Source organism: Ursus americanus, chromosome 26 (assembly GCF_024610735.1).
Source record: "Ursus americanus isolate L20-20 chromosome 26, mUrsAme1.1.p, whole genome shotgun sequence".
Taxonomy (NCBI): Eukaryota; Metazoa; Chordata; class Mammalia; order Carnivora; family Ursidae; genus Ursus; species Ursus americanus.
Genome location: NC_142152.1, coordinates 14,542,202 through 14,568,046, shown reverse-complemented (window position 1 = coordinate 14,568,046; position 25,845 = coordinate 14,542,202). Strand labels below are relative to the sequence as shown.

Sequence of the window (25,845 nt, the reverse complement as noted above, 5' to 3'; positions counted from 1 at the left end):
AGGGGAACTTGGTTCCTCTTCATGCAGGTCTCTCCCACTTATTCAAAACATGGCGGTCAGGTTTCTCCAGAGCGAACAACAGAAGAGACCAGACAGAAACGTTGAGTCCCTCCTATGATCTAGCCTCTGAAGTCACACACCCTGTCTTATGCCATTCTCTACCAGTCACCCAGACTAGACCTGATTCACTGTGGGAGAATGCACAGGGCACGAATGCTAGGAGATGCGGATCACTGGGGATACCCCAGGATTCATCAATAGATACTACCCACAGAAACAAAGGCTTTTTGGGGTCTTCAAAAAATTTAGAGTATAAAGGAGTCCTTAAAACCAAAATATTTGAGAGCTGCTAGCCTAAAATAATTGATCTATATCTTAAAAGGGTCTTTGCGTCTCCTCCTCCTCCTCCTCCTTTTTCTCTTTCTTCTTTTTCTTCTTGTTTTTTTGTCTTGTTGCTTACAAAAGCACTTAGGCAGCTTCCTGCTCCAAGAGCTGGGGACAGGGCCTTCTGGCTTTGTTTCTTCTGAACTGCAATTTATTGAGGACTCCCTCATGAGTTTAACACTCCCTGTAACCCTGGTTTGTTGGGTCTTTTGCTTGGCAATGCTTGGGGCCCGCTTCAGTTCTGTTCATTCTCTGATCAGGCTCCCTGAACAGCCCACACCTCCAACAGGGGGTCACCAGCAGGCAAACTTGGGTCACTAGTGGGCAAAGATGAGCAGCTCTCAGCCAAGGGCCTAAAGGCAGTGGAGAGAGCTGTGAGCGAAACAGAACAGGGTCCCTGCCCTCGTCTCCACTACTTCTGGAGTTTTCTGTAAAACCCCCATTGCGTTCACTCCCCCGGGGTGATGTCTCCCTAGGCATGCCTCCCTAGAGCAGAAGTGCCCACGCCTTGTACAGACCTTCTGCTCCCTGTGTCATAGAAGACAGTAAAGAAAATCATGCGTTGTGTGCAATTTTATTTAAAAGAGTGCCAGAATGTTCTTGAGCCTCTCAGTCTGTTTTTTTTTTTCTTTGTCTTTCTTATCGGAAATGAAAGAAAACAGCCAGGGGAGATAGGATCTCAGGTCAAGAAATCCTAGCAGGTAATTTGGAAGTTGAAAACAAATCTCCCTTGAAATGAATTAAGCAGGTGAAGGGGATTCCAGCTTCAACTCTTAAACCACACCTTATCCTGGCCTGGCAAATGACTTCCTTCCAGCCCCAGGCAAATCCCAACTTCCACCCACTAAATGCCTGCAGTTAATAAATGTTAAACAACAACAAAACCCCAAAGTGGAAAGAGGAAGCCTGATTGGAGGCCAAGATACCAGAAGGACTGCTTGAGAACCTTCCCTGGGAGCTGCATCCGCAGAAGGAACATTTAAGCAAGGAAGCAGGGCCTGGGCTGGGGGACCCAAGTCATGACCGTTTTCAGAACATCAGAGCTAGGTGAGTATCTGACTTGAGTTCAAATGACTCTTTTTCTTGATCAGACCTGCCCACTTGTTTCATTTGAACTTCACGCCACAAACCATATTCAAACCCTTAAAGTTGGTTAAAACCTCCAGAATCTATTACTGAGCCACAATACAAGTCATGCCTCCCGCCAAGTGTGCCAGGACTGGAAAATCCCAAACTCAGGTCTAGAGAAGTCAGCTGAGGGCTGGCTGGTTCTCATAGGTCCGGGGAGAAGTGAGAAAAACAAGCATCAAGTTAGGCTCTGAGGAATTCACTCAGCATTACTTTTTATTCCCATTTTATGAAACAGAAAACTGAGGCTTGGAGAAGTCAAGTGGCCCCATAGCTAGCCAGCAGCAGAGCCAGGAGAGAGACTCATGTGATGACTCATGATGACTGTCATTTGCAGAGCACATCTGATGAGACAGGCAAAGTACCTTGGGCTTTCTGCATGTTAACTTTTTCATTTCTCGTGGGTTACTTCCTTTCTAAAGAAGTAAAACTGTCCAATCGAACTTCCTGCCATGTTGGAAACGCTCCATATCGGTACGGTCCGATCCTATGAGAGTCACCAGCCCCGCGTGGCTATTGAGCACTTGAAGTGTGCCAAGTGGGACTAAGGAACTGAATTTTTAAATTTTATTTCATTTTAATTGATTAAAATTTAAATAGCCACACATGGCTGGTGGCTACTGCATTGGATAATGCAGTTCTAGGAGGTTCGGTAACTTTTTAAAAAGCTTTCAAAAAGGGGGCACCTGGGTGTCTCAGTCAGCAAAGTGTCTGCCTTCAGCTCAGGTCACGATCCCAGGGTCCTGGGATAGAGCCTGGCATAGGGCTCCCTGCTCAGCGGGCAGTCTGTTTCTCCCTCTGCCTCTCCCCGCATTCATGCTCACTCTCTCTTTCTCTCTCTCAAATAAATAAATAAAATCTAAAAAAAAATAAAATAAAAAAGCTTTCAGACACTTGTTAAGTGGACAGGCAAAGGTTGCATCCCAGGCTGACTGAACCCAGAGCCCATGCCTTTCCCTTCTCCCCTCTGCTCCCCAGCAGGGTAGCCTGCATTTTGCAAAATGAGAGGCCCTGGGAAGAGAACTGATAAGAGAGTATACAGTCAGCCAAAAATAAGCCAGACCCCCCAAAGGCCAGGTCTGTACTTGAGTCTGATTTTTCTGAATGTGTCTAGAGGCCCCCACAGAGGTGCCAACAAGTGGCCAAACACCCTAGCTAGAAGCTCAAGACCTTGCACCAGCCACTTCCCAGAGCTTACCAATAGTGGCCTGGTTGATTGAGGGTTCTATGACTCATGGGTCCCAACCCTGCTATTTAAACATCAGCATTTCCTTTTTTTGGGCTTAAGACTAATTGGCATAGAGGTAGTGCGCTCGCAGGCCCAGCTCCACCCTGCCGACACAGGTAGCCCTCAAAGGTTTGCACTTGAGGCACCACCCATGAGGTGGAGCTGCCATCTGCCACATGTCTGAGTGCAAACGTACAACCCGAGCTGGCCGGTCATGCTGTCATCAGCTTCTCTCCAGCCTTCCAGCGTGCATCCCTCCCGCGACATTCCCCTGCTCCAGAGCCTCCAGGGACACCCCCGTCATGCTCAGAACAAACACCAAAGTCTTCCTTTCCAGAGCCTCCAGGGACACCCCGTCATGCTCAGAACAAACACCAAAGTCTTCCTTTCCTGAGCTGGCCCCTACCCACCACTCTGACCTCCTGTCCCAGGTCGTGCCTACCATTCACTCTGCTCCAGTCCCTCATCTCTTAGTTGTTCTCCAACACTTGTCACACTGTCCCTGTCCCAGGGCTTTACGCTGACTGTTCCTTCTGCCTGGAATGCTCTTTCTTGGGCTTGAATGTGGCTCACTTCCTCTTCATTCAAGCTCTGCCCAAATGTCACCTCTTCAGAAAGGTCTTCCTGACTCCACCGTGTCTAAAATAGTGCATCGCTCACCCCTATCTCTCTACCCTGCTTTACTTTTTTCCCAGGCACCTATCACTAGTTGATATATGTATATACCTACATATACATATGCATATTTGTTGTTGGTGCTGGTTGGTTGGTTTGCCTATTGTCTGTCACCCCCACTAAGATGTAAACAGGGTAAGGCGGGACATTGTCTTTTTTCACTCCATATCTCCAGTGTCTAGAATAGAGTCTGGCACATAGGTGCTTACTGAATATTTGTTGAATGAATCAATGAATGAATGAATGCATGCATGACTTCTTTCTCTGAGTACAAGGGGGTGGGGAGGGGTGGGGAGGTTCAGGCTTGGCTCACTCTACACAGATCAGTGCTTCCATGGCTTGGATACTGAACCATGAGAAACAAAGAGATTTGTTGGTTTAATTTCTTTTGCCCTGGGAAAGTTAAAGATCACAGATAATCCAAAACTCAGTGCCAAGTTCTCTATTTATAATCAAGGAATTATTCACACAGAGGTAAACAAGAGCAAAGAACTGACAAGTGAACTGTGGGAGGAGAATGATGGGAAACAGATTGAGGGACCCGTACATCTGCATGTCTTCAACAGGCCTGGGTTCCCACCAGCACTCACTCAACTTTGGATCCACAGAACCCTTGACAATTTCCGTCCCAGAATCATTTGGGCCAGGCCACCCAGGTGGCTGTTGGGAGTGAGGTGGGGATTGTAAGTGGATGCCGCCAGGTAAGTCCCATCCATATGTGACAATGATATCATTTGGCCATCTGAAAGGTACACCCAGAACAGCAGGTGTTTCTCTAGAATGTCCAGGCCCACAAAGTTTTCCTAAAACCTGGATTCTGCAGAGAAAATTTCCTGTCCTTCTTCAACGTATTCCACAGAATTGTATCTCTTTCATTTCATCTCAAAACGTCAAAGAAACAAAATGAGCAGTGTCTAGAAGTGTCTGACACACAGGAGATAATCAGTAAGTACTGAATGAGTGAATGAAAACGTCAAGGCAAAGTGAAGAATGGTATAGTTGAGCAAACCCTGATCGCTGGGAAACATGGGTTGGACCCTCTACTCCAGCTCTAAGGCCTCAGTTTCCCCATCTGTAATACTGGCCTGGATGAGCTGGACTTGAATTTGCCTCCCAGTTCTGACACTCTCTAATCCTCTAAAAAATTGCATTACAGCTTTATTGTGGATTGGGTCTATCTAGCTGGTGTCCTACTGAAAGCAAGGCCTGCTCCTCTGGAGACTGTCCATTGTTTTTAAGCATCAGAGGTTATTAAATAGCAACTCTCCCAAAATATTTTTCATGTCCTTCATGAAAGAAGGTTCTGGAAGGTAGCCATCAACAAAATAGGAAGTAAAGCCAGGCTGGTGTTCCATTTAGCAGATAACACAGACTCAAAGTTCCTGTCACCCCATATGGTGATTCTGGGAGCTTGACCAGATTTCAGAGGTTTTATATTCAGAGCGGTAAGAAATCATCTCTGTGGCTTGCGGGATTTAGTACCTATTTCCCTCCTTTCCGCAGCTCGGGGCTCTGGGTGCCAAGATAGGCTCCAGTGACTCTTTTCTCAGGGCCTCGGTGCAGCTGGTCTAGCATCTGAGGAGAGCTCGCCCCACTGGCACCGCCAGGACCCCCAGCGCTGGCTCGGGGGGCTCCCCTGTCCACTGCAGCATTTCATTTTAAGCTACATGTGAGCTTGCCATTTCCCTCTACTCTTAGAAGTGTCCTAAAGCACCAGTCCAGTAGAAGTCAGACTCCTTCTCGACCTTTCCGGCTGTTCACTGCCTTGATGCACCAGGAGGATAAAGAACACCCCCCGTAGACAGTTTGAGCAAAAAGACGGAACCGGCTTCGGCCTGGGCATCTCCCTAGGCCTGTTTCCTCAGATGTGAGGTCAGAAGGGAGTGCTGGCGGGTGGCCCTGGCCCTGTCTCTTCCAGCCTTGTGATCCACCCCGCCCCCAACACCCCCCCACCCCAGGCCCAGAGGCAGCGCCAGCCCCTTCCCATGAGGGAGTCACAGTTTGCACGTTATATAACTTCCATCGAGGCAGGGGCTCCTCTTTTTCTTTTCTTTTTAATGTTTTTAGGTACTCTAGGAAGAGAGAAACATTTTTATGATCCCAGTAACCAAACAACATAATGAAAATCATGGCAACCATCAGCCTAATAAAACCCATGGCAAAAGCCTCCCCATTCTCAAATAAGACCCTGGGAATTCCAAGCTCTCTGAAGCCCTAAGTGGCCAGGGCCTTGCTGAAGGCCTTGGGACGCCGGCTGATGGTTGATGAAAGGATTTTAACGCGCCACTGAAATTCTCTTTTCCAAAATAACCACTTTGAAACCTGTTAATTACAGACACACAACCAGCCCCAGCCCCCCCAACAGGACCTGGGGCTTTCACCAGGGAGAGCCCAGATCCAAGGCTGGCTGCTTCCATGACGCTACACATGCTTTGTGTTGGGTGAATTAGCTTCAGGAAGAGAATCCAAATTAATTAAAACCACATGGCCACTCCCCTCACCCCCAGCCTCCTACCCCACCTCCCTCCCCTGGAGACAGAGGCCAGTTCGGTCTAATTTGGTCCAGTGTTTTTGTTTCCTAAAATCTGTCTTGGGCTCTGGGCCATTAATAGGTTGCAGCTGACTTTAATCTACATGAATCAGAGACCTCGCTTCTTTGGTTTTGAGGAGATTACAAATTGTGTGTCCCACAAACGGGATGGAGGGGAAAGGTCCTGGGTAGGGCGGGGGGTAGGGGACAGATCCTGGAAGTCACAAAACTCTGCTCTCCATTAAGCGGGTGGGTTTGCATGAGCCTGTGATCTCTCAAAGCTGGAGGAGGGGAGTGAAGTGGAGGTGAGGGTCTTGTTGCTGTCACCCCAGGGTAGGAGCACAGAACTTGGGCCTGTGTGAACAGAATTAAAGTCAAGGATCTGCATGAGCAGAGAGGTCTCTACTCACCTGTCTTCAATACATCCGTTTCCCAGGTTTTCCTGAGCACCTACCCCGAGCTAGAATAGGGCTCGGCAAACCATGGCCCGTGGGCCAAATCGGGCTCTGGGCGCAATTTCATAAATTAAAGTTTTGTTGCAACACAGCCATGCCCATTTGTTTGTGGGTCATCTATGGCTGCTTTAGGAGTGTGGCAGAGACCCAGCGGCCCACAGAGCTGAAAATACTTACTATGCGCCCCTTGTTGGTAGAAGTTTGCTGACCCTCAACGGGAGAAGTACCAGAGAGCTGTTGCACTTACGTGACAACAAAGGACAGACGTGGGACTCACTCAGTTTCCACATCATACATACCAAGATCTAGTTCCTTCTAAACATCACTTTTCAGGAAACTGTCTTCATGTCATTTAACCGACAGACGATGCCAACACTCATGCTACTCAGTTAAGGGTTTAAAGTACTTGCCCCGACAACTCCACACTTCCACTTCACAGCTGAAGGGACAGAGTCACTGAGACAAAGCAACTCACAGAAGGCCACACGGGAAACAGCACAGTTAGGAAGAGCCAGGCCTCCGTCATCCGATGATGGTAATGAAGGGAGATGGGGGGCTTTAACGTAACACTACTCCTCGTATGTGTTGTACTGGTCATTTTACGAAGTTTTTTCATGTATGGGTCTACAAATAATCCAGTGGGACACTCAGGGAACTATACCTCCATTTTTTAGGTAAAGGTGTGTAGCACTGAGTATCAGGGGATGGGGATGAGAATCAGGCCAGAGCCCTTGAGAAGCACCTTTATCCAAGGCCCAAAGGCTAGTGAGTGTTGGGGGTACTCAGTGAGGTCCTAGATGACCCTCACCCAGTCAGGACCCCACGCTGCCCCACACCCTCCAGGATGCCTAAGAGACGGCCCTTGGCCTTCGGGGACTTCCAGGCTAGCAGGGGAAGACACGAGGAAGGGACAGATTATGATTCCATGACAGGCACAGTGATGGAGGGGTACATAGGGTTCTTGGGGAGGACAGAGGAGAGGAACCCCACCCTTCCCTAAAAGCAACCCCCTCTGTAAGGAAATCTGCATGAAGAACCTCTGATGTCAGAGGTACTGGCTGGACAGGCAATTGGGTCCCCTTCCAAGGCTGTCGGGGGCAAAGTAATTGCTGGGATTATTGTGGGGGCTGGGCAGGGACGCCTGAAAAATCAGCACCCTCCCAGGGCCTAGTCTTGGCAGGCAAACAGATGGCACCCAGGAAGCTGCTGCCTTGGAGCGGGGGTGGGGGTGGGGGACAAGTGCAAGTCTCTTCCCACAGGAGCCCATTTCCTCCAGGGCTAGGTCCGGCTCCAGGTGGAGACCCTTCCAGCCAAGGCAGGACATGTCCCAGGCTGCAATCACAGCTGTCTGGAGAGCTCTGGAAGGTGGCTCTGTTGGGCTTCGAACAGAGTCACAGATCAACAGAGTTCTACACTAGCTTGCATAGAAGATTAACTCTATGTCAAGGTCCCCGGCGAACAGGAGCCAAGAGGTCCAATGAAGGATAATGATCTGTACCTCATTGTCTCCAGCCCCAGTGCTGCCTCAAGGTCTTTCTTCCTTGGCAAGCTTCTCCCTGAACTTTAGGCATTGCTTCAAAGGAGTTTCAGAATTCACTTAGGAGTCATAGGTCCCAATCTTTCCAGTCCTGTGGCTGTTCAGAGGTCTCCTAGTGATGAGATTTTGTGAATTGCTTGAGGGTGATGGAGGGATGCCAACTGAGCAGGGATGGAATATAAAGCAAACTCCTATCACCATAAACAACTGAAGTCCTGCATCGGGCCAGGGCAAAGCCTGGGAAGTGACCCCATCGGCATCTTTGGGTCCCACCACCATAGGAGCGCTGAAGTCAGAAACAGCCTTAAGCAGGGCTTAGACCTTGACCTGACAGAGGACAAGGTATGGCTCCTCTCGCTTCTACCTCCCAGTGAGCCTCCTAACACACTCCCTGATTGGTACTCTTTCCTTCCACCAGCACCAAAGGTTGTGGGTATGATCTTCAGAGCTCTGTTTTGCCTAGACTTGGTTTCCTGAGAGGTTTGGGCTCTCTGCTTCATAGAACCCAACAGCCAGGAGATTGTGCTACTCCTTCCTCGAGTCTACACTACAGGAAGAACAGAGGCTCATGACTCTCACACAGGTGCAACGGGAACGGTGTGTGTTCAGGACACCTGACCAGCTTGGCACCGTGCTCTGCTGAAGAACAATGGTGGCTCCGTTGACTCTGGTCATGGCTTCATGTCCCTTGATTGGAATAGACCGCACCATGGTTAATTAGCAGCCACTGAGCATTTATTCTGATCTGGGTGTCACATGGATAATACACTGGCAAGACAGACTCCGAGGAGGTCGCATGCCAAGGAGTTTGTGTAGAGAGTGCAGTTTCTCCCCATACTGAAGTGTTCGGCAATGTCTGCTCACATGCAGCCCATGGTGGCGAGGCTCAAACTCCCCAACTTCACTGGGGATGCCAGGCCGAGGACCCTGTATGATCTGGGGGCTTAAACCAGGCTCTCCCCTTCCATGCCACCACACAAAAGCAAGTCAGAAGAAAGCAGAGGGAAAAAGCTCTTAAACACTTCCTGGGGCCGGGCTCACAAACGAAGGCTCGGAGTGGAACAAGACACACAAGTTTAAAAACACATACACACGCAGGAACGTCCAGCTGCTATTGGAGGAGCAGATCAGGCACTAAACTGGCTTCGGAGCGACAAAGGACAGAATTTTAAAATTAGATCTCTACCTTCTCCCTCTCCCAAGCATACAAGGGTGGGAATTATGGATTAATATTGAAAATCTATTTCACGGGTCCTTTAAAAGACACTGGATAGTGACTCCCCTGCACCCTGCTTCCCCACCCTCTCAAAATACCCTGTCCCTCAACTCACCTCTGATACCCGGAGTTTTTGCCCTAAATCATATTTTGTGTCCTGTATAAACAAGGGCTGGTAACTAGCACAGGAAATGAACTTCACAAGCATTGAATGTGTACCAACCTGTGGCATGGGGAGTTGCCAAGATATTCTTCTGAGGATTTTCATAGACTCTTGAAACTTTCTTTCAGCTTCCCCTTCACACACTTGAATGCAGCCACACACACCGTACGCGTGCACCTACCCGAACACAAAATTTCCCCTGTTTCCCCTAACACACATGAGCAGAGGTCTGGGCTCAGACACAGACACACTCCCGTTCTCAAAACTTCCCCTTGGGTCCCCACTATCTCCATCTATGCATTCGAGCATCCAGGTGTGTGAGGGCTCCCAGAAGCCTTCGATATACAAATGAAGGGCGCACACACACATGTGCATACACACACACTCACACCGCCACCCACACCCCCACACACACCCACACACATACCCCCACACGGAGCCACATTCCAGCTGGTGCGGTCACAGCCGTGACAGGCCTGGGTCTGCGTGCTATGCTGTCTCATTTGCCTCTAACGGGGGCGTTCGTGTCAAAGAGAGTCCTGCCACCCCCTCTTTGCCTCGAGTCGGAGTGTTGGGAAGTTGGCTTTTAAAGGTACATGTGGATGGCAGAGTGAAAAGCAGGTACAAAGGAATCCCTTTGAGTCTCCTGCCTTCATCTCACATGCTAATGAGCACTGTTCTGGGTTGTTCGGGGTATTTCTTTGCTGTTCTGTCTGAAACCAGGCTGAGAGGCTGGAGACTCTGCGGAAGGCCTTCTGCAAGTCCTCTCTCAGGGTCCTGTTCGCCGCCTCCTACTGCTCCCAGGGTTCGAGGCCCCAGGCTACCTGAGGGCAAGGCCTGGGTGGCAGGCATCAGCCACGTGAGCAGAGACTCATCCGGGCAGAATTTCAAGGAGATGAACATAGGCCCCGAGTGACCAGTACCCCTGCAGGAATTTTGGCACGCAAGAAGAGCTGGTATATAGAGGGTTCCTGTCCCCTCCCTGGAGAGCAGGAAATGTCGCACTGCAGGTGCAAAGGGGACACTGCCTGCATCGACAATAGGACTGGCTACTGTACAACTTCATCTTGTACGACAGAGAGGCAGATGGACTTCATGCATCTAAGAAACTAACCAGCTCGGCGCTGCCTCCGCGGGTCTGGACTGGGGAACGTCTTCCCGGGCAGCCTTCACACACACCCTTTACTCATGGTAGGCACGCGCAGGGCTTTGACTGATTTCTCACTGCTCCACTGAACAGTGGCAAGGGGCTGTCTAGAAGTCTGTGTACTTTGTACTCGGCCACTGCCTGTAAACTCCACCCCACTCTCTTCCCCAGCAAAGTCCGTTTTTCAAACAAAATCTTACTAGAAAGCCTGGTGTGCAAAAGTAATAAAAGCAGAGATGCTGTGTTTGTAAGGGGAAAGGATGAGTTTGGTGTGTGTGTGTGTGTGTGTGGTGGGGGTGGAGGGTGGCCCCTTCTGCTCTGGCTCCGTCCTGCTCCTTTCCCCAGCTCTACTTCAGGGACTCTCTGATGGGTTCCGTGGACCCCAGTTTGAAAACCATTACCATAACGCACACCCTTTCTTGTGATAGTCGTTGAACTTTCGTACCCAAGAACACACACAATGACAAAGAGCTGCTAGGATTTGACAACCCTTTCCAATTAGCCTTTTACATACTATTGATTTGGGCTGTAGTCCGTATTTGGTGTGGTGTACCCAGTTACAGACCCCTTGCTAAAACTCTTCACCCCTGACCACAGGTCTGCAGCTCACAAATTGGGAATCACTGCACAGAAGCTAGAAGAAGAACAAGAAATCAGACTGGGGTCCCAGATGGAGTCATACCATGAAAGTGCTTCCGGGTCTAGTGAAGGGATTTGTGCCGAACACTATTCTGCAGCGGAGAACCATTAAAAAGCCATGTGCAATTATAACTATTATATTATTAAAGCCAAAAAATGACATGATTGGACATGAACCAGCAAAAAAAAAAAAAAAAAAAAAAAGGATTACTCCTTTGCAGTTAAGTCCTCTTACCCACCTCCAGTTGTCTGAGTCTCAACATCACTGTATCCACCAGGAGCAATGTCCCCCTCGCACCGTCTTCCCGCCTCCACCATCAGAGAGGCTGACCGTCTGGCATGTTGGGGCCCACTGATGTATACAATCGACACACGCCTCACTAAAGAGTGTGCGTATGGGTAAACAGAAGGGGACTTGTACTGTGCGCAGACCAAAGTGAGGTCTAAGTCCTCAGCTTTGCCCCCCTCATTCCTAGACCTTCTCATTCCCACCCCCATCCCCCGAACCTCTCAGAAAACTTGGTTATTTGCTGAGCCGGGAAACACAGCTGGAGGTAGCATCCAACGCAGGTCTGGGGAAGGAGGCCATGTTCCCTTTACCATGGGGAGAACTGCGAAAGCTTTGGGGACCCAAATCCATCCGTGCCTAAAATGAGGGGTCCTGCTAGCAATGCGCCTACCAACTTCAGAAAGGGCCGTGGGGATGGGTCTGTAATTAGAGCCTGTGACTGCTCTGTGCTTCCTGGATGAAAGACAACACTCTGAAGTTTTATTATCTACCTACTCTGCTTTTTTATGGTTCCAGTTCCCTTCTGTTTTTCCTTTTGGGGGTCTGTGTAAACTTTATTAGGTATTAATTTCAAAAAAGGCCTCCTTGCACCTCAGAGAAGGATTTTATTTGGTGCCTCAGAGAATTTCTTTCCATAACCCGGACCGTCAAAGGATTCCTCTTAGGGGGAAAGAGGCCTGCGTGTGTTCAGCTGCTCAGTTCAGTTCAATTTAACAAATATTTACGAAGCATCTACTAACATATGCCTCGCCCCGAGAGGCAGGGCAGGCCTGGGAAGAGTGGGGAAGGTTATGAACTTTGGAGCCAGGCCTCCTGAGGCTTGAGTTCCAGCTTGCCAGTTCCATGTGGTCCTAGAAGAGCCTTGGTCGCTTCTTGGAATCTCTGTTTCGTCACCTGTAAAATGGAAATAATCCCATCCATCTCTCCGGGCAAAGTAATAAAAAGATATAAATCTCACAGTGAGTAGTGGCTGGCAGGTCACTAATTCCCAGCTGCCCACCCCCTCTTTAGGATCTGGCCTTTGGAGAAGGGGGAGAGGAAATGCCTCTACCTTCATTTCTGTCTAGTCTACCCTGAGGCCCTCCGTCTAGTCCCTGTTCATTCATTTTGGAAAGAATGCCAGCTGGTTAAACCAGCAGTTCTGGAACATTCTCGTCTCAGTTTCCCCAGTGCTGCTGGGCAACCCATTTCCTCTACACATTCCCCCTCTACCCAAATACCTCCCAGGCTTCCACATTAGTATCCCCCTCCACCCTCCCTTCAAACCCATTCCCAAGAAGGAGAAGGAAAGAACTTTCCCATTCCCTTGAGAAGGAGAGCACAGTGGAAATGGCTTTGCTTTGTTGCACCCAAATTCATGGGCTCCTGGGAAGGTGAGTCCAGGCAGGAGGGAAGGGGCACGAGGCCAGCAGGGTGGGCTGAGGCTGTGCAGTCCGGGCAGTGCCAACACAGCATTCAAGGCAGAGCCTTTTCATAGGTTCCCTCGCCCCCCAGATGCAGTGCGGAGGATGATGCTAGAATGTTCCCTGGAAGATACCGTGGTCCAGTCTGAGAGAAGCTCACTAAAGGCATCCACACGGGACCCTGTCGCACCCTGAATGAGGCTTCTTGCTGTTTCTCGGATTGCCAGGGGAGATTGGATGCAAGGAAGCCTGGAACAGGCACTGAGAGGCCAACACACATTAAATTCGGCTTCCGAGGGGCCGGGCGTCCCACAGATCCCCGGGAACACGGACCTTGGAGGCGGCCTGTTAGTCTGTTTGTTCTTTCAGAAGTGCGCCGGGGAAGCCAGGAGTTATTGTTTCCCGAAAGGTAGGCGCTCATCGGGTGGGTGGTCCTTGCGTTTTCCGTGTGCTTTGATTCCCTCCCTCTTCTTTTCAGGACCACTGAGGGGGTTATTTCCCCTCGCCCAGCAGCGCTGGGGGGGCTGGCCGCACAGCGCATCTGTGCTGGGTTTTCCCACAGGCTCCCCCCAGGGCAGCCTGGCTGCCTTCAGAAAGCCCTGGGCAGCCCGTGGGGGAAGCAGGGCTGCAGCTGCGGGCCCCTCCCTCTGCAGCGGGCTTTGATCCGTTCTTGTGGGGGCTGTGTGCGGCCTGACCTCCCATCTCCAGCGCCTCTCAGGTGGAAAGTTCTGTTCAGCCTGTCTGTGGCTTCAAAGGCTCTCCCTCCTTCAGGCTGGGACGAGACTGATAATGGTTCTCATTTTGTTGTGTGATCTCCCAGCAGCCCCCATCCTTCCATTGACAGGCTTCTGCTTGTTTGCTTGGGCTGCTTTGGCCAAACTCAAACCACCTTTCTGGTTGAGGAAGCACATTGACATCCTCCCCCATGGAGGCGCCTTTGATGGCTCAGATGTGGCCTCCAGCCCAGACAAAGGTGACCGGGCCACCGCAGCTGGGCACCTGGTGAAGCAGACTCTGGGCGTCAGGCAGGGCAGCCGTCGGAGAGGCAAAGGACTACCCAAGCCTGCAGCCTTCAGGAGGAACCCTCAGCTCCCCTCTTCCCACTTCAAGGGAGCTGATGCTTTCTGCTCCAGCGCCCTGCAGGAATCCAGCTGTGGGGGCTGAGGTGTGCGCCACCTGTGCCCCTGCCTGGACCTGGCTCTGTGGCGGAAAGGCCCCGAGGCCTGAAGACACCAGCTTCCCAAGAAGCCGAGCTATTCGCTGTCTTGAGCCGCAGGCACCAGGCCAGCCAAATTCGGGAAGTTCCTTCTAGGGCCTATTATTTCCAATGGCTGTGGCCTTCTGGCCTCAGTTCTCAGCCGAAGGGGTAAACAACAGCTGAGCAGCCACTCCAGGGCCCACTTCCAGCACCCTCCCCACACGGCCGCTGACCCTGAGCCTGGGCCTCCCAGCCCCCTGCCCAGGGCGAAAGGACAAGACCAGGGTGACCCGGGTGGCTGTCCGCGAGTCTGGGCAGGATGGCCGCCTCACCAGAGGTCTAGGCGGCCTCGGAGCAGCGCGCTGAGCCTCACCGAGGATGGGGTTAGGCTGCACGCTGCCCTTCGGTTTCCTCATATTTAAAATGAGGGTGGCCAAGGGCAACAGGAGCGGTCAGGAGAGCATCCTTCTTCCCCAGCCTGATAGCACAGTGCTCTTCCTTCCTTTTGATCGTACTCAAAACAACTGCTGCCCTAGAACAATGAGCCCGGGAGGAGGCCGGAGGGGATTTATTATGCTGTTGTCCTGTGGCACAGGCTCGCCTGACTTTATCTTGCACCGAGGTCTGCGTAGGAGGAAATCTGGCAGGCCCTCGGGTCGCCTCCCTGCTCCTGCACTCCCTCCGACTCAGAATGCTGGAAGGACAGGGAAGAAGCTGCCCCATCAGCCCTGCCCCAGCCTAAGCAGCAGTCAGAGTGAGATGAGTCCAGATCTCTCCAAAACTCTGTGATTCTGGGAAAGGCACAGGGACTCCAGGTGTCAGGCCTGCCTGAGTCCAACCTGCTGAAGACAGGGCCCCCAACAACGTCCATCTGCCCAGGACGGGGCTTTCGCAGAGCCTCTCTCTCCAGCCAGCTTCCTCTCTCTTCTCCGGGCAGGGGGGAGCGGGGGTAGTTAAGCCGGATGGGTTCTGTTTGTGGACTGGCCAATGTCTCACATGGGAGAGGCCACTTGATTAGGGGTTTCATCTCTTCCCCCGGCATCGCCAAGGGGGGACAAAGGCTCGGAAGCTTGGGGCTAAGAGGATCTTGATCAGTATCAGTTGGGACTAGATTTTCCTGGAATGTGGATGTTTTGCCCCCATCTGCTATTAGCAGGGTCTAACCAGATCTTCGCCCAAACTGTAGTGTCAATGGTGCTAATATTTAGAAAATAAACAAATCTTTCTCGTCAGCCAGCCGGGCACTGTGGGATGCTGTGCAGTGCTCGAACAACCGTCCTTGTGGGGCTTGAATCTTCCATAGTGCTGTGGATTCAGCACAGGTCTGGTGCTACCATTATTCCCTGGATGACCTTGAATAGGCTACATGACCTCTCAGAGCCTCAGTTTACTCATCTGTAAAATGGGGATGAGAATACTAACCTCATAGAACTGTTTTGAGGCTCAAATGAGATAATGCATGTAAATTACATAGCACGTGTTAAACGTTCTGTAGAATATGGTCACTACTATTACCACCATTTCAAATAGGTGTGAGGGTCTGACCTGACCTCATCAGATCCTGAGTAGCATCCTTGAGTGAGCTGTGGCCCACTCTCAGCCGTGAGGGGCGAATACACGAGGATCTCAGGAGGAAATAGGCCTGCAGCACAAAGTTGACAAAGTTCACCCCGGACGCCAGCAGCAAATCCAGGCACTGGACTTGGTTTTCTAGATTCTCTCTCTCTCCTGTCACATCATTTCTCCGTGCAACCCCATTGTATTAGTTTCCTAAGGTGGCTGCAACAAATTGTCACAAACCCCATGTCTGAAAACAATAGAAATTTATTCCACCACAGTTGTGGAAGCCAGAAGTCCAAAATCAAGATGTCGGCAGAGCCATACTCCCCCTGAAGGCTCTTGAAGAGAACATGCCCCTGCTTCTTCCAGCTTCTGGTGGCTCCAGCCATTCCTTGGCTTGGGGCTGCTTAACTCCAGTCTCCACCTCTGTACTCAAATGGCCTCCTCTTTTTCCTCATAAGGACACTTGTCATTGGATTTAGAGCCCACTTGGGTAATCCAGGATGATCTTATCTCAAGATCTTTAACTTAATTACATCTGCAAAGACCCTATTCCAAAGAAAGTTACATTCACAGGTTCCAGGGGTTGGGATGTGGACATATCTTCTGGGGGCTGCTATTTAACCCACCACATCCATCTGCCTGGCAAAATGTCCTTCTGGATTATGACTAAAGAGTGGGGACAAAAGCTCTCACTTGCGGCTGGTGAGGAGGATCACCTATTTCCATGTTGACATCACTGGTTCTCTACTTGGTCCCAAGAAAGGGGTGTGGTCCATCTTCAAAAGGTGATTTGGCTGTTCCTTCTTTGTTTCCTGGAGGGTAGTGAAGACAAGTTCCTTCTGTCCTGTGAAACACTGAGACAACCCTGTGTTCAATGGCAGCACTCAAATCAGAACTGTGTCCCAGGGCTTCTTGTCCTTAGCCAGGTACGCTGGGGTTTCAAAGCCCATTGTGCCCCTGTGAAGACCTTCTTCCAGTGTGTTGAGTCTCCTTCCTGCTAAGCCCACTGGAAGCATTAATTCTCCCAGTGCTCACACTCCTCCCCTTCTTCTCTTCTCCTTGCCATCTTCCCGAGGCCTTACACTCACAGAAAACGTCCAGGAGACCCTACCCCTCTCTTTTCTTAAAAGCCTCTTCTGGCTGTCCTCCCTTCTCAGGGCCATGCTCTGACAGCTCCCCCACTGCTCTATTTCCACTGTTAGCCCATGTTCGCCCATAAAGATCCACGTCTAACAGAAAACACATTGTCCCAGGGCTTCCCAGCCTCTCTCTTGGAAGGCCTTCAGCTACCAGACTGTGAGAGAAGAAAGATTACCATGCAGCAGTATTTTTAATTCTTCCAATCAAATGATACTTATATATAGATTTAACATAGGCCTTGACTCCTTCCAAGTGGTTTCAAGAAAGAAACCAGCTCTATGCCCCTTCCCTCTGACCAGTGTGGTTCGGTGGGACTCTGCTGATGGCCTGGCCTCTCTCCTCCACAGTTACTATGAATAACTTTGCTTTTGTCCCTTTCTCTTTAAAGGTGTTCCTCCTCTTTCTGGCTCACAGATGGTGATGGGTGGCACGCGGAGAGTTCAGCTTTCACAAATATGAAAGCTCTAAACATTGGATCCCATACTAACAGAATCCCACACACTGACGGGAATCTAGCTAAAGGTGGAAAGTCATTATGACCCTACAGTTTTGAAAAGGGGATGGCTGTGACTCCCATAAGAATAGAATCTGACCCGTGCTTGTCCGTTGCTGGTGGGAATGTAAAATCGTTCAGCCATTGAGGAAAACAGCATGGCAGCCCCTCAAAAAGTTAAAACGTAGATTTACTATATGACCCAGCAATTCTACTTCTGTGTAAATACCCCAAAGAATTGAAAACAGTTACTCAAATAGATACATGCCCGTGCAAGTTCATAGCAGCACTATTCACAATAGTCAAAAGGAGCCAACAGTCCAAATATCCACCGCTGGATGAATGGATAAGCGAAATGCAGTATATCCATATAATGGGATGCTACTCAGCCAGGAAAGGAATGAAGTACTGAACTATGCTACAAGATGGACGGACCTCAGAAATATGCTAGTGAAAGAAGCCAGACACAAAAGGTCACATGCTCTATGTTTTTATTTACCTGAAATATCCAGAATAGGTAAATCCATAGCGACAGAGTGCAGACTGGTAGTTTCTAGGAGCTAAGGTGGGGCGGGGTTTGGAGAGCCCTGACTAATGCCTGTGGGGTTTCCTTTTGGGGTGATTAAAATGCTAGATATTGGTGGTGGTTGCATAACATTGTGAATGTACAAATTGCCTCTGAATTGTTTACTTTAACATGTTTTGTGCTAGGTGAATTTCACCTTGATAAAAATTTCAAACGTAAAAAAAAAAAAGAGTAAAAGAAAATCTAACCTTTGTGCTTCACACACACATCACAGCCCCTGGTCTCACGCTCACTTCAGATGTCCTTCCTTCCGGGGCACACCTGGGGCCCATTCTCGGCGCCGGAGCACCAAATCGGCTTATGGGGCAGATTACTGTCAAGCTTGCTCTTGATCCCACTTCTGAGGCACATCCTCTAAAATTCCATGACTAAAGCTGAGTCTACACAGCAGCAACCAAATGTTTGAGCAGAGAACAATGGGTGTGGGTGAGAACACCTTAATAGCCAGACTGTTGTTTCCCAATATTTTGTTTCTGTGGCGGTAAAGTGGATTTTCTAAGCAAGATTAATAGGTTTATACATTTCTCCGTCTTTAAGAATTTCTACAGGCTAGCAGAAGACGAAGAACACAAGTGATAAGATACCTAGAAAAAGAGGTTCAAGGCCTCTCTGAGGCCCACCCAGGGTTCTCTTTGAAACTATTGTTTGTTGAAATTATGGTGGAAGAAAGTTCATGCTCCCACTGTATTTGTTCCAACTTCATTTTTAGGAATAGAAAGAGACCTTCTTGTTTTGTGCTTCCAGAACAGAGGATTTGGGACTTTGAGGCAAAAAACCCTTATCAAAGGAACTGGGGCCATGGGGACTTCCCCATGTTAATAGGATAGAACGTGGGAAGTCTGATAACTGAGCTGTCATTCATCCGGGCACTCGCTCCCTCACTCACTCCACGGGGCCTGCTGGGAGCCAGCAGGCAATGGGCCAGGCCACTGGCTGGAGTAGTCAGAGGGGCCCAGTGCCTGTCCTGACTGTATTTGCAGCACCGTTTGGAAGTGGGGTGCACACACTGGGGGCATCATGGCTGTAGTGCGCATGCTCAGTCCGAGGGCCACGGAGCACCCGGAATCAGTGCCTGAGGTGATAGGGAAAGCCCCCCTGGGGTTGGCGACATTTGAGTCCAGAGTTGAAGGAAGGGGGGGACCCGCATCACAGGCAAGTAAGCTCAGCAGTGGCGTATCTGGGGAAGACGGCATGTGGTTCCCATGAAGAAGGCCGCACGCATCTCTGGAACATGTAGGAAAGACCTGGAGTGACTGAGGGGCTGTCCCTGGAGAGGTGGCGAAGAGGATGGGTTTAGGGAGGACGCTGGAGGCTTTTGCCGAGTTGGTGACCTTTCATTTCTTAAGCTGGGTGTTGGTGCAAGGAAGCTCTTTATGCCTTTTTGTATGTGTGAGATCGTCTCAACGACTTTTCAATCTCTGTGGGAAAGCTCCTGGTACCGGGAGGCTGAGGAGCCCTTGCAAGCCTAGGAGCTTCTGAGCCTCCCCCTGCGCTGGCACGTAAGCTGCTGTTTTGTTACTCCCTTTGCCAAGGTCTCCGAGGCAACACCTCTACAGAAAAAGCAGGACGGAGAGCTTGACCCTCCCAGCCCTGGGGCGTGCGGTTACTGGAACTGAACGTTTCCCATCTAGGGAAGTGTGAGGAGAGAGGAACGCGTCTAAGCCCCATTCTGTGTCCTCAGGGACAGCTTACACACCCCGTGATGGACACTGCCCCAAGTTCTTTTTCAAGTGAATTTCCCTTCAGCTACACTGTTTGCTTTTCCTGCCAGAGCATCCTGCCCTCTCCAGTGCAGCCCCGAGGAGGAGACCCAGCCCCTGCCTTCCTGGTGTGCAGAGCTTAAAACAAGAGCCCTCTGCCCATCGGACATCCTTACCATTTCCAGCTATTGAGTGTAATCAGGTGTGCCAGGATCTGATTTCAAAGCCCAAATCCAAGGGGCTCAGAGGAATCCTTTCTCCCTGTTGCTCCAGTGGAAGACAAAGGGGACTGAACAAACAGGATGTGCTGAAGCCGCACAGTGCGCTGCCCCGGCAAGACAGCCGGCCGGGCGGGAGGCAGGGCTGCACCGGGGCTGGGGCGGTGGCATGTGCGCTTAATAGTGGCCGAGAGAGAAGTCAGAAGCAGGACAAGAGCGAACACACGGATCCATCTGACTGCCTCTCTGGAGGATGGTTCCTTATGGATAGTCACGCTCTTGCAGGGTCTGGGGAGTTAACAGAATCTCTACCTACCAGAAGATCCTGACTCTGGCCATTCACCTTGCAGAAGCTGTTAGTATTTCTAGAAATTGTGGGGCAGAAGAGAAGCGGAACTCAGGACTGGTGCGGGATGCAGTTTGGGGGGAAGACACATGGGTCACAGCCCAATGTTTGGGTCCTGGTGATTCCATGTGTTTCTGTTCCGATTTCTGTCTCTTTTATCCCAAACTCTAATTGCTGGGCTTGGGAACTCACATCTAGTGAACTCTCTCAATCATGAACTTGACAAAGGGTCCAAAGTCATTCCAGAGAACAGAACCCTTCTTAGGAGGATAGTTCATCCTCTCCCTCCTACTGCCCAGTTTTATATGGGAGAAATCAGTTTAAAATTATATTTATCAGGCACCTGGGTGGCTCAGTTGGTTAAGCCTCTGCCTTTGGCTCAGGTCATGATCCCAGGGGCTTGGGATCAAGCCCCATATCGGGCTCCCTGCTCAGCAGGGAGACTGCTTCTCCCTCTCCAGCTCCCCCTGCTTGTGCTCTCTCTTTCTGTCAAATAAATAAATAAAATCTTTAAAAAATAAAAATAAAATAATATTTATCAAGGCCAGATTTGAAAGCAAACAAAGGACATTGAAGGCAACAAGAGTAGGAAGCCACTTGCACTGGAAGGGGAGAAGCCCCTGGGGATAGGCTCCCCCCCTCACCAATGGCGGAACTTAATGGCATCTGCCCCCAGTTCACCATCTTTCAAGATATAGTCACCGGTGCTTTCAATCTGGGGTACTTGGAATATTGCTACAGGCACTTCTGGTTCTTCCAGGCACTGGGGGACACACCTCACATTCTGTGGATGAGGCAGGAAGGACAAATGTCCTCCAGGACACAGGGCAGTCCCACGCAATTGGAGAACTAAGCCAGCCTTTTACTAATAGAGCAATACTGTCATTTTTGACACTCAACTCAATTGGTTGTTTTTGACACTCAACTCAACCCTGAGCTTCTCCGACCTAGAGTCTTTGAACATAAAACCCTATAGAAAGAGTATCTGAGAGGGAGTAGCAGATTCTAAAGGTCACTGTTGGTTCTAGATGAAATAAAAAGCACCCAGAAAAGGAAAACCTGCATGACATCTATAGTTCATCATTGTCTCTAAAGGCAACTCTGAAATAAATCCAAAAGCTTCCAAGAGAAATTTTAATCTGGCATAAAACATCAGTTTATGGAGATGCCTCCCCCTGGGGCTAATGTTCTGGGACGTTGGGATTCAGAGGCTGCTTCTCAGATAAGATAGTTCTGGGCATACACTAAATTGCTTTGCCCCTGTGTGGTGTAAATAGCTGGCATATGCCAAGAAGGGCTAAGAAAGAAAATCACAGCTAGGAGTGGGTATATGGAAGGCACAATGGACATGCTGGTTTATAAATGATTTCTGTTTATGTAAAGAGACAACATGATTGGAGCTCTTCCTTAGTTAAGTGGCCAGAGTGAAAACTAAGTGGGGATCCTGGGGGAATTCTAGCTACATTAAATGAACTAACTAGGGCAAGTTTGGGAGGAGGCGGGGGGAAAGCAGCAGACACATCCAGATATTTCTTAAAGGGAGAGACTTGATGAATCCATCATTCTGCTCATTAGCAAATGACCTTCCCAAAGAATCTGAATTCTAGAGAGAGTTTGAGCATAAAATTGCACAATGCCTTTCAGAATTTGATTTGTGATTCGAGATGAACTGCTGACTCGGGTTACTCAGCCAGGGAGGGTGGGAATGGCAGGCCCATTCATCAAAAGGTGGCAGGAGAGCCCTTCAGGTGATAACTGAATGAAGGGAGAAGGTGAGCCCAGGTGGAGAAGAGAAAGCCAGGAAGAAAAGAAATACCCCTTCTCTCATCTCCTGGTGTGGCCAGGAGGAGATAGATCTGCTTGAAGGAAGCCCAGGGGACTGGTCTAATCCGAATTCTCTTTCAGAACCAGAGTGACTGGAGTTTGTCTGAGTAGAACTGAAATCTTTGCTCCGCCACTCACTAGTTGTATGACGTTAGACAAACTACCTAACCTGAACTTTGGTTCCCCATTTGTTAGATGGGGTTAATGGTACCTGCCTCAGAGGGTTGTTAGGGAAACAAGTGAGCATTTATTGAGCACCTTATATGTGCCAGGCCTGGTATCAGATACTGGAGAGACAATGGTGAAAGGGCTGACAGATTCACGAGATCACTTATGTAGTGAACTGGGTGCAGACACTGCCTAAGCACATAACAGCTGCTCAACAAAGTCCTTAGCAATGTTCTCTAGCCTAAAATTGTTACAGTCATGCTGTGTGGAATGAAGAGAGGGCAGACAGGCAAGGTTTTGCTGAGTGGTGATAGTGGAGCTGAGACCTGAATGACAACAAGGATCCAGTCCTGGGATCTTTGCCCGCCCACCTCCTTCCACTCTACCAACTAGGCACCTGCTGTGTACAGACGGTTTTGCCAGTCCGTTGGGCTTGACATTACACAGCACTTTGTAGCTTCAAAACTGGCTTTACATATCAGAACAAATGTCAGCAGTGTTCAAATTTGTTCCTTGGAGCAAGAGTTATTTCATGGAGAGTCTGCAGGGATGGTGGGAGAGATTTTGAATTCATATTCCCCTCAACTAGAGCAGTCTTTGATTGGTTTTATATCCTGGACCCCTAAGAAAAATCCAACCTATTTATCGAGTGTCCTTGATGTGCGTGACACTGCTCTGGTGCTTCGGGCATTCAGCGAGCAAATCAGAGATGCCTGGCCCCCAGAGCTTATACTGTAGCAGGGAAGACACACAGTGAATGGTAAACATAATGAGTTATTTATTATGTTGCATGGTGATAAGTGCTTTGGGAGAGGAAAAGCAGAACAGAATGGGGGTAAGAAGAGTGGGCTGCAGTTTAAACAATATAGGTCTCATGGAGAGGGGGCATTTTGGCAAAAAGTTAGAGGTAAGGGAGTCATGCCGATATCTGGAAAAGGAGGTGAGGGCATCAGCTATGGGACTGTCCAGGGAATAGATTCCTGCAAAGTTCAGGGTACAAAGTCTGTGAGGGGAAGAGTGTTTGGTGATGAGAGGAATAGCACAGAGAATGGGGTGGGCATGGCAGGTGAGCAAGGGACAGCAACAAGAGATGGGATGGCAGGTGCTGGTGGACACATTGGGCTCTAAGGGACAGTGGAGAGCCTTTGCTTTCAGTCTGAGTGAAAAGGGAGTCACTTCAGAGTTCTGAGCAGAGGAAAAGCTTCATCTTATTTAAGTCTTACAACTACAGAATGGGTCATCACATTAACGACCCCCGAAGGCTGGAAGACCATCCATTCATCTACATGGTCATTCCCATGGCCCCTTGGAACATAGACTGGGCAGATTACTTCCATGCCCATTTTACACATTGGGAAATTGTGGCTCAGGGAGGTCACAGGGGTTCTCTGACCCCACACAGCTGGAATGTGGTGGGCTGGGGATCAAAGACCTGCACCTCCCATGACTTGGTCTCGGATGGGTTGCCAGACACAAGGGGCTGGCAGTCACGGCACTGTCTCTTGTGTCCTTGAGTCTCTTGTGTCCTTGAGAACTGTTTCAGTGCAGACAAAAGACCACCCGGCTATACTTGGTTTTCTGAAATTAGTATTTTATTTATTAAAGTCACACATTAAAAAACTCAGTTGTCCCTGAGGTCACCTTTACAAATCTTATTTTACTCTAGTTATAAATCATAGATGCTCAAGAAAAGTTTGTGATGTCCTCACATTTCAAAAGCTCCTTCCCTGCCTTATGCCTTAACAATGAACCCAATACATTCCACCTAGTACATCACACATCATGTATCCCACGATAAATCATGCCAGAAAGGAAGAGAGAGCCCTGTTGGAGGTCTGGGCCAGACATGACCGTGACCCGAGGCCTGCAGGGTGGGGCAGACTTCCTGCCAGGCACCCTGTTGCTTGCCAGGGTACCATGACAGAAGATTCAAGAGGCACCTGGATGAAGGAAGAAAAGGAAAGGCTTTCTCTTCCCCTGTTCTCTGTCTCCCTTTTTTATCCTTACTCTGAAGAAAGCTTCGTGAGGGCAAAGTTGCAGGTTGATGAGCAGAGGCTCAAGGGGCAGCTTTCCAGCGTAGACTCTCCAAGCCCCTCTCCCCTTATGTCCGCTGTCTACAACCCCCACCCCACCCCCAGTGCATCACCGCTTTTCTAACTCCTCTGCCCTCCCTCTGCCTCTCAGGACTCCAGTCTTTCCCGGTCACCCTCCCTCCTGCTGCCTTCCTCCCCTCCCCTCCCCTCTTCGGGCCTTGGGAGCTCTCTGCTCTCCCCCTCCATGCGTGTCCTTCCAAACCCACACTCTTTGTTGCTGAATTCAAGGTTCTCAATACAATAAAGCTTTGATGATTGGCCCCGATTGAGAAGGAATGTCAGCTTAAATTAATGAAGGGTCTGAATAATAGAATTTTAAAGCAAAGTTTAGTTGCTTTCACATTTGTGAGACATCCTTTCCGCAGGGAGAAGCCTTTGCATTCAAATGCAGTAAAAGCTAACGCTGAGAAATGGGGCAATATGTCTTAGAGACTCTTTTAAATGCTTTAACAGAAAGGGCCCTCTATAATTGGCATATACTTTCTTTGAATCTGAGTGTTTCTGCTCCTAAAACCTTTCATTTTTAGTGACCAGCATTTCTTTTTATCAGAGATTTTACTGGGCTTCTCTCAGCTCTACCACAGTTTCAACTCCTGAATTCTTTATGACAGAGACATTTCCACATGAAAAGTCTCTAAAAATGTTTAATTTTCCATTTCCTGAGCAATACACGAACTGTTGCAGAAAATTAAAACCTTAGAAATAACAATAAATGAAAGCCTTATAAATAATAAAAGAATTCATGTCCCAGTTTATATCACTTTAAGGTGGTAACAATGTACGTAAGGAACGATCCTGCACAAAAATCCCCTTTCAGGAGTCCCGTCCAAAAGAGAACCATCTGCATCTGACTGGGTCTCCCTTTCTTGCAAAAATAAGGCATCCCTGAGGTAGGTAAAGTCCCACGCTTTCCCATCTCTCCCATTCAGTACCACAATGCCTCAAACCATTCCCATTTCCGAGCTGCCGCATTCCAGCCCTGAAACGAACACTCACCAAGATGAAACGAATATGGCAAATGGTAACAACGATTAAATCTAGATAAGAGTACTTGGGTGTTCAGTATGCTATTTTCTCTACTTTCCTGAATGTCTCAACTTTTCATACTAAAAAAAGAGAAACTTACCAAGTGGTAAGAAGAGCAAAACAGCCAAATAACCCGTGCAAAAGAAAAGGACTGGTTCTAGTGAACGCTACCCTCGTCTTCCTAGGGATTCCCAGTCCAGCATTGGGCAAGGCTGAGCCTCGCTCACAGGTACAGCCAACAACAGAAGTGCATGGTGTACTTCTTAGCAGTGTGCCCACATTTGTAAGCCCTTTCATACACATTCTTCTTTTTTTTGGGGGGGGGATAGGTAAGGCAAGTGTTGTCCCCATTTTCCAGATGAGTAAACCAAAAGATTTGGTGACACTACCTAATAATGCTGGCTCCGTTACTGCTTTCTTACAAAGCAGAAGGCATTGTTGTAGGCGACTGCATGTATTAACTAATTTCATCACTACAACAACTCTTGAGTTACACGTGTAACTTGCTCAAGATTGCAAAGCTGGTAAGCGGGGCTGGAATATGAACCCAGGCAGCATACTCATGAGCCGGAGCTCTGAAACACCTACATCCTCATCTGATGACATTACGGATGTCTTTCCAGTAGTCCAAGAGTGGAAATCTGGCAGCCTCCAGGGTTCATTCAGACTGTAAATGTGCTGATTTGGCCCATCCAG

The 25,845-nt window shown here is 49.3% G+C and overlaps 1 protein-coding gene across 10 annotated transcripts in view; it reads right to left on the bottom strand.

Annotated features, from left to right (window-relative positions):
* The window catches only part of RAD51B (RAD51 paralog B), a 695,021-nt gene that overhangs the window by 99,839 nt on the left and 569,337 nt on the right, over nucleotides 1-25,845 (bottom strand). For 2 of the 10 annotated variants that reach the window (XM_045807967.2, XM_087856056.1), the window contains one exon: nucleotides 11,616-12,285. The exons of the other annotated variants lie outside the window; for them this stretch is intronic. In XM_045807967.2, the coding sequence (XP_045663923.2) occupies nucleotides 12,282-12,285 (4 nt within the window). In that variant the 3' untranslated portion in view covers nucleotides 11,616-12,281. Of the gene's footprint in view, nucleotides 1-11,615; nucleotides 12,286-25,845 lie in introns of those variants that run through there. 10 annotated transcript variants of the gene reach the window in all.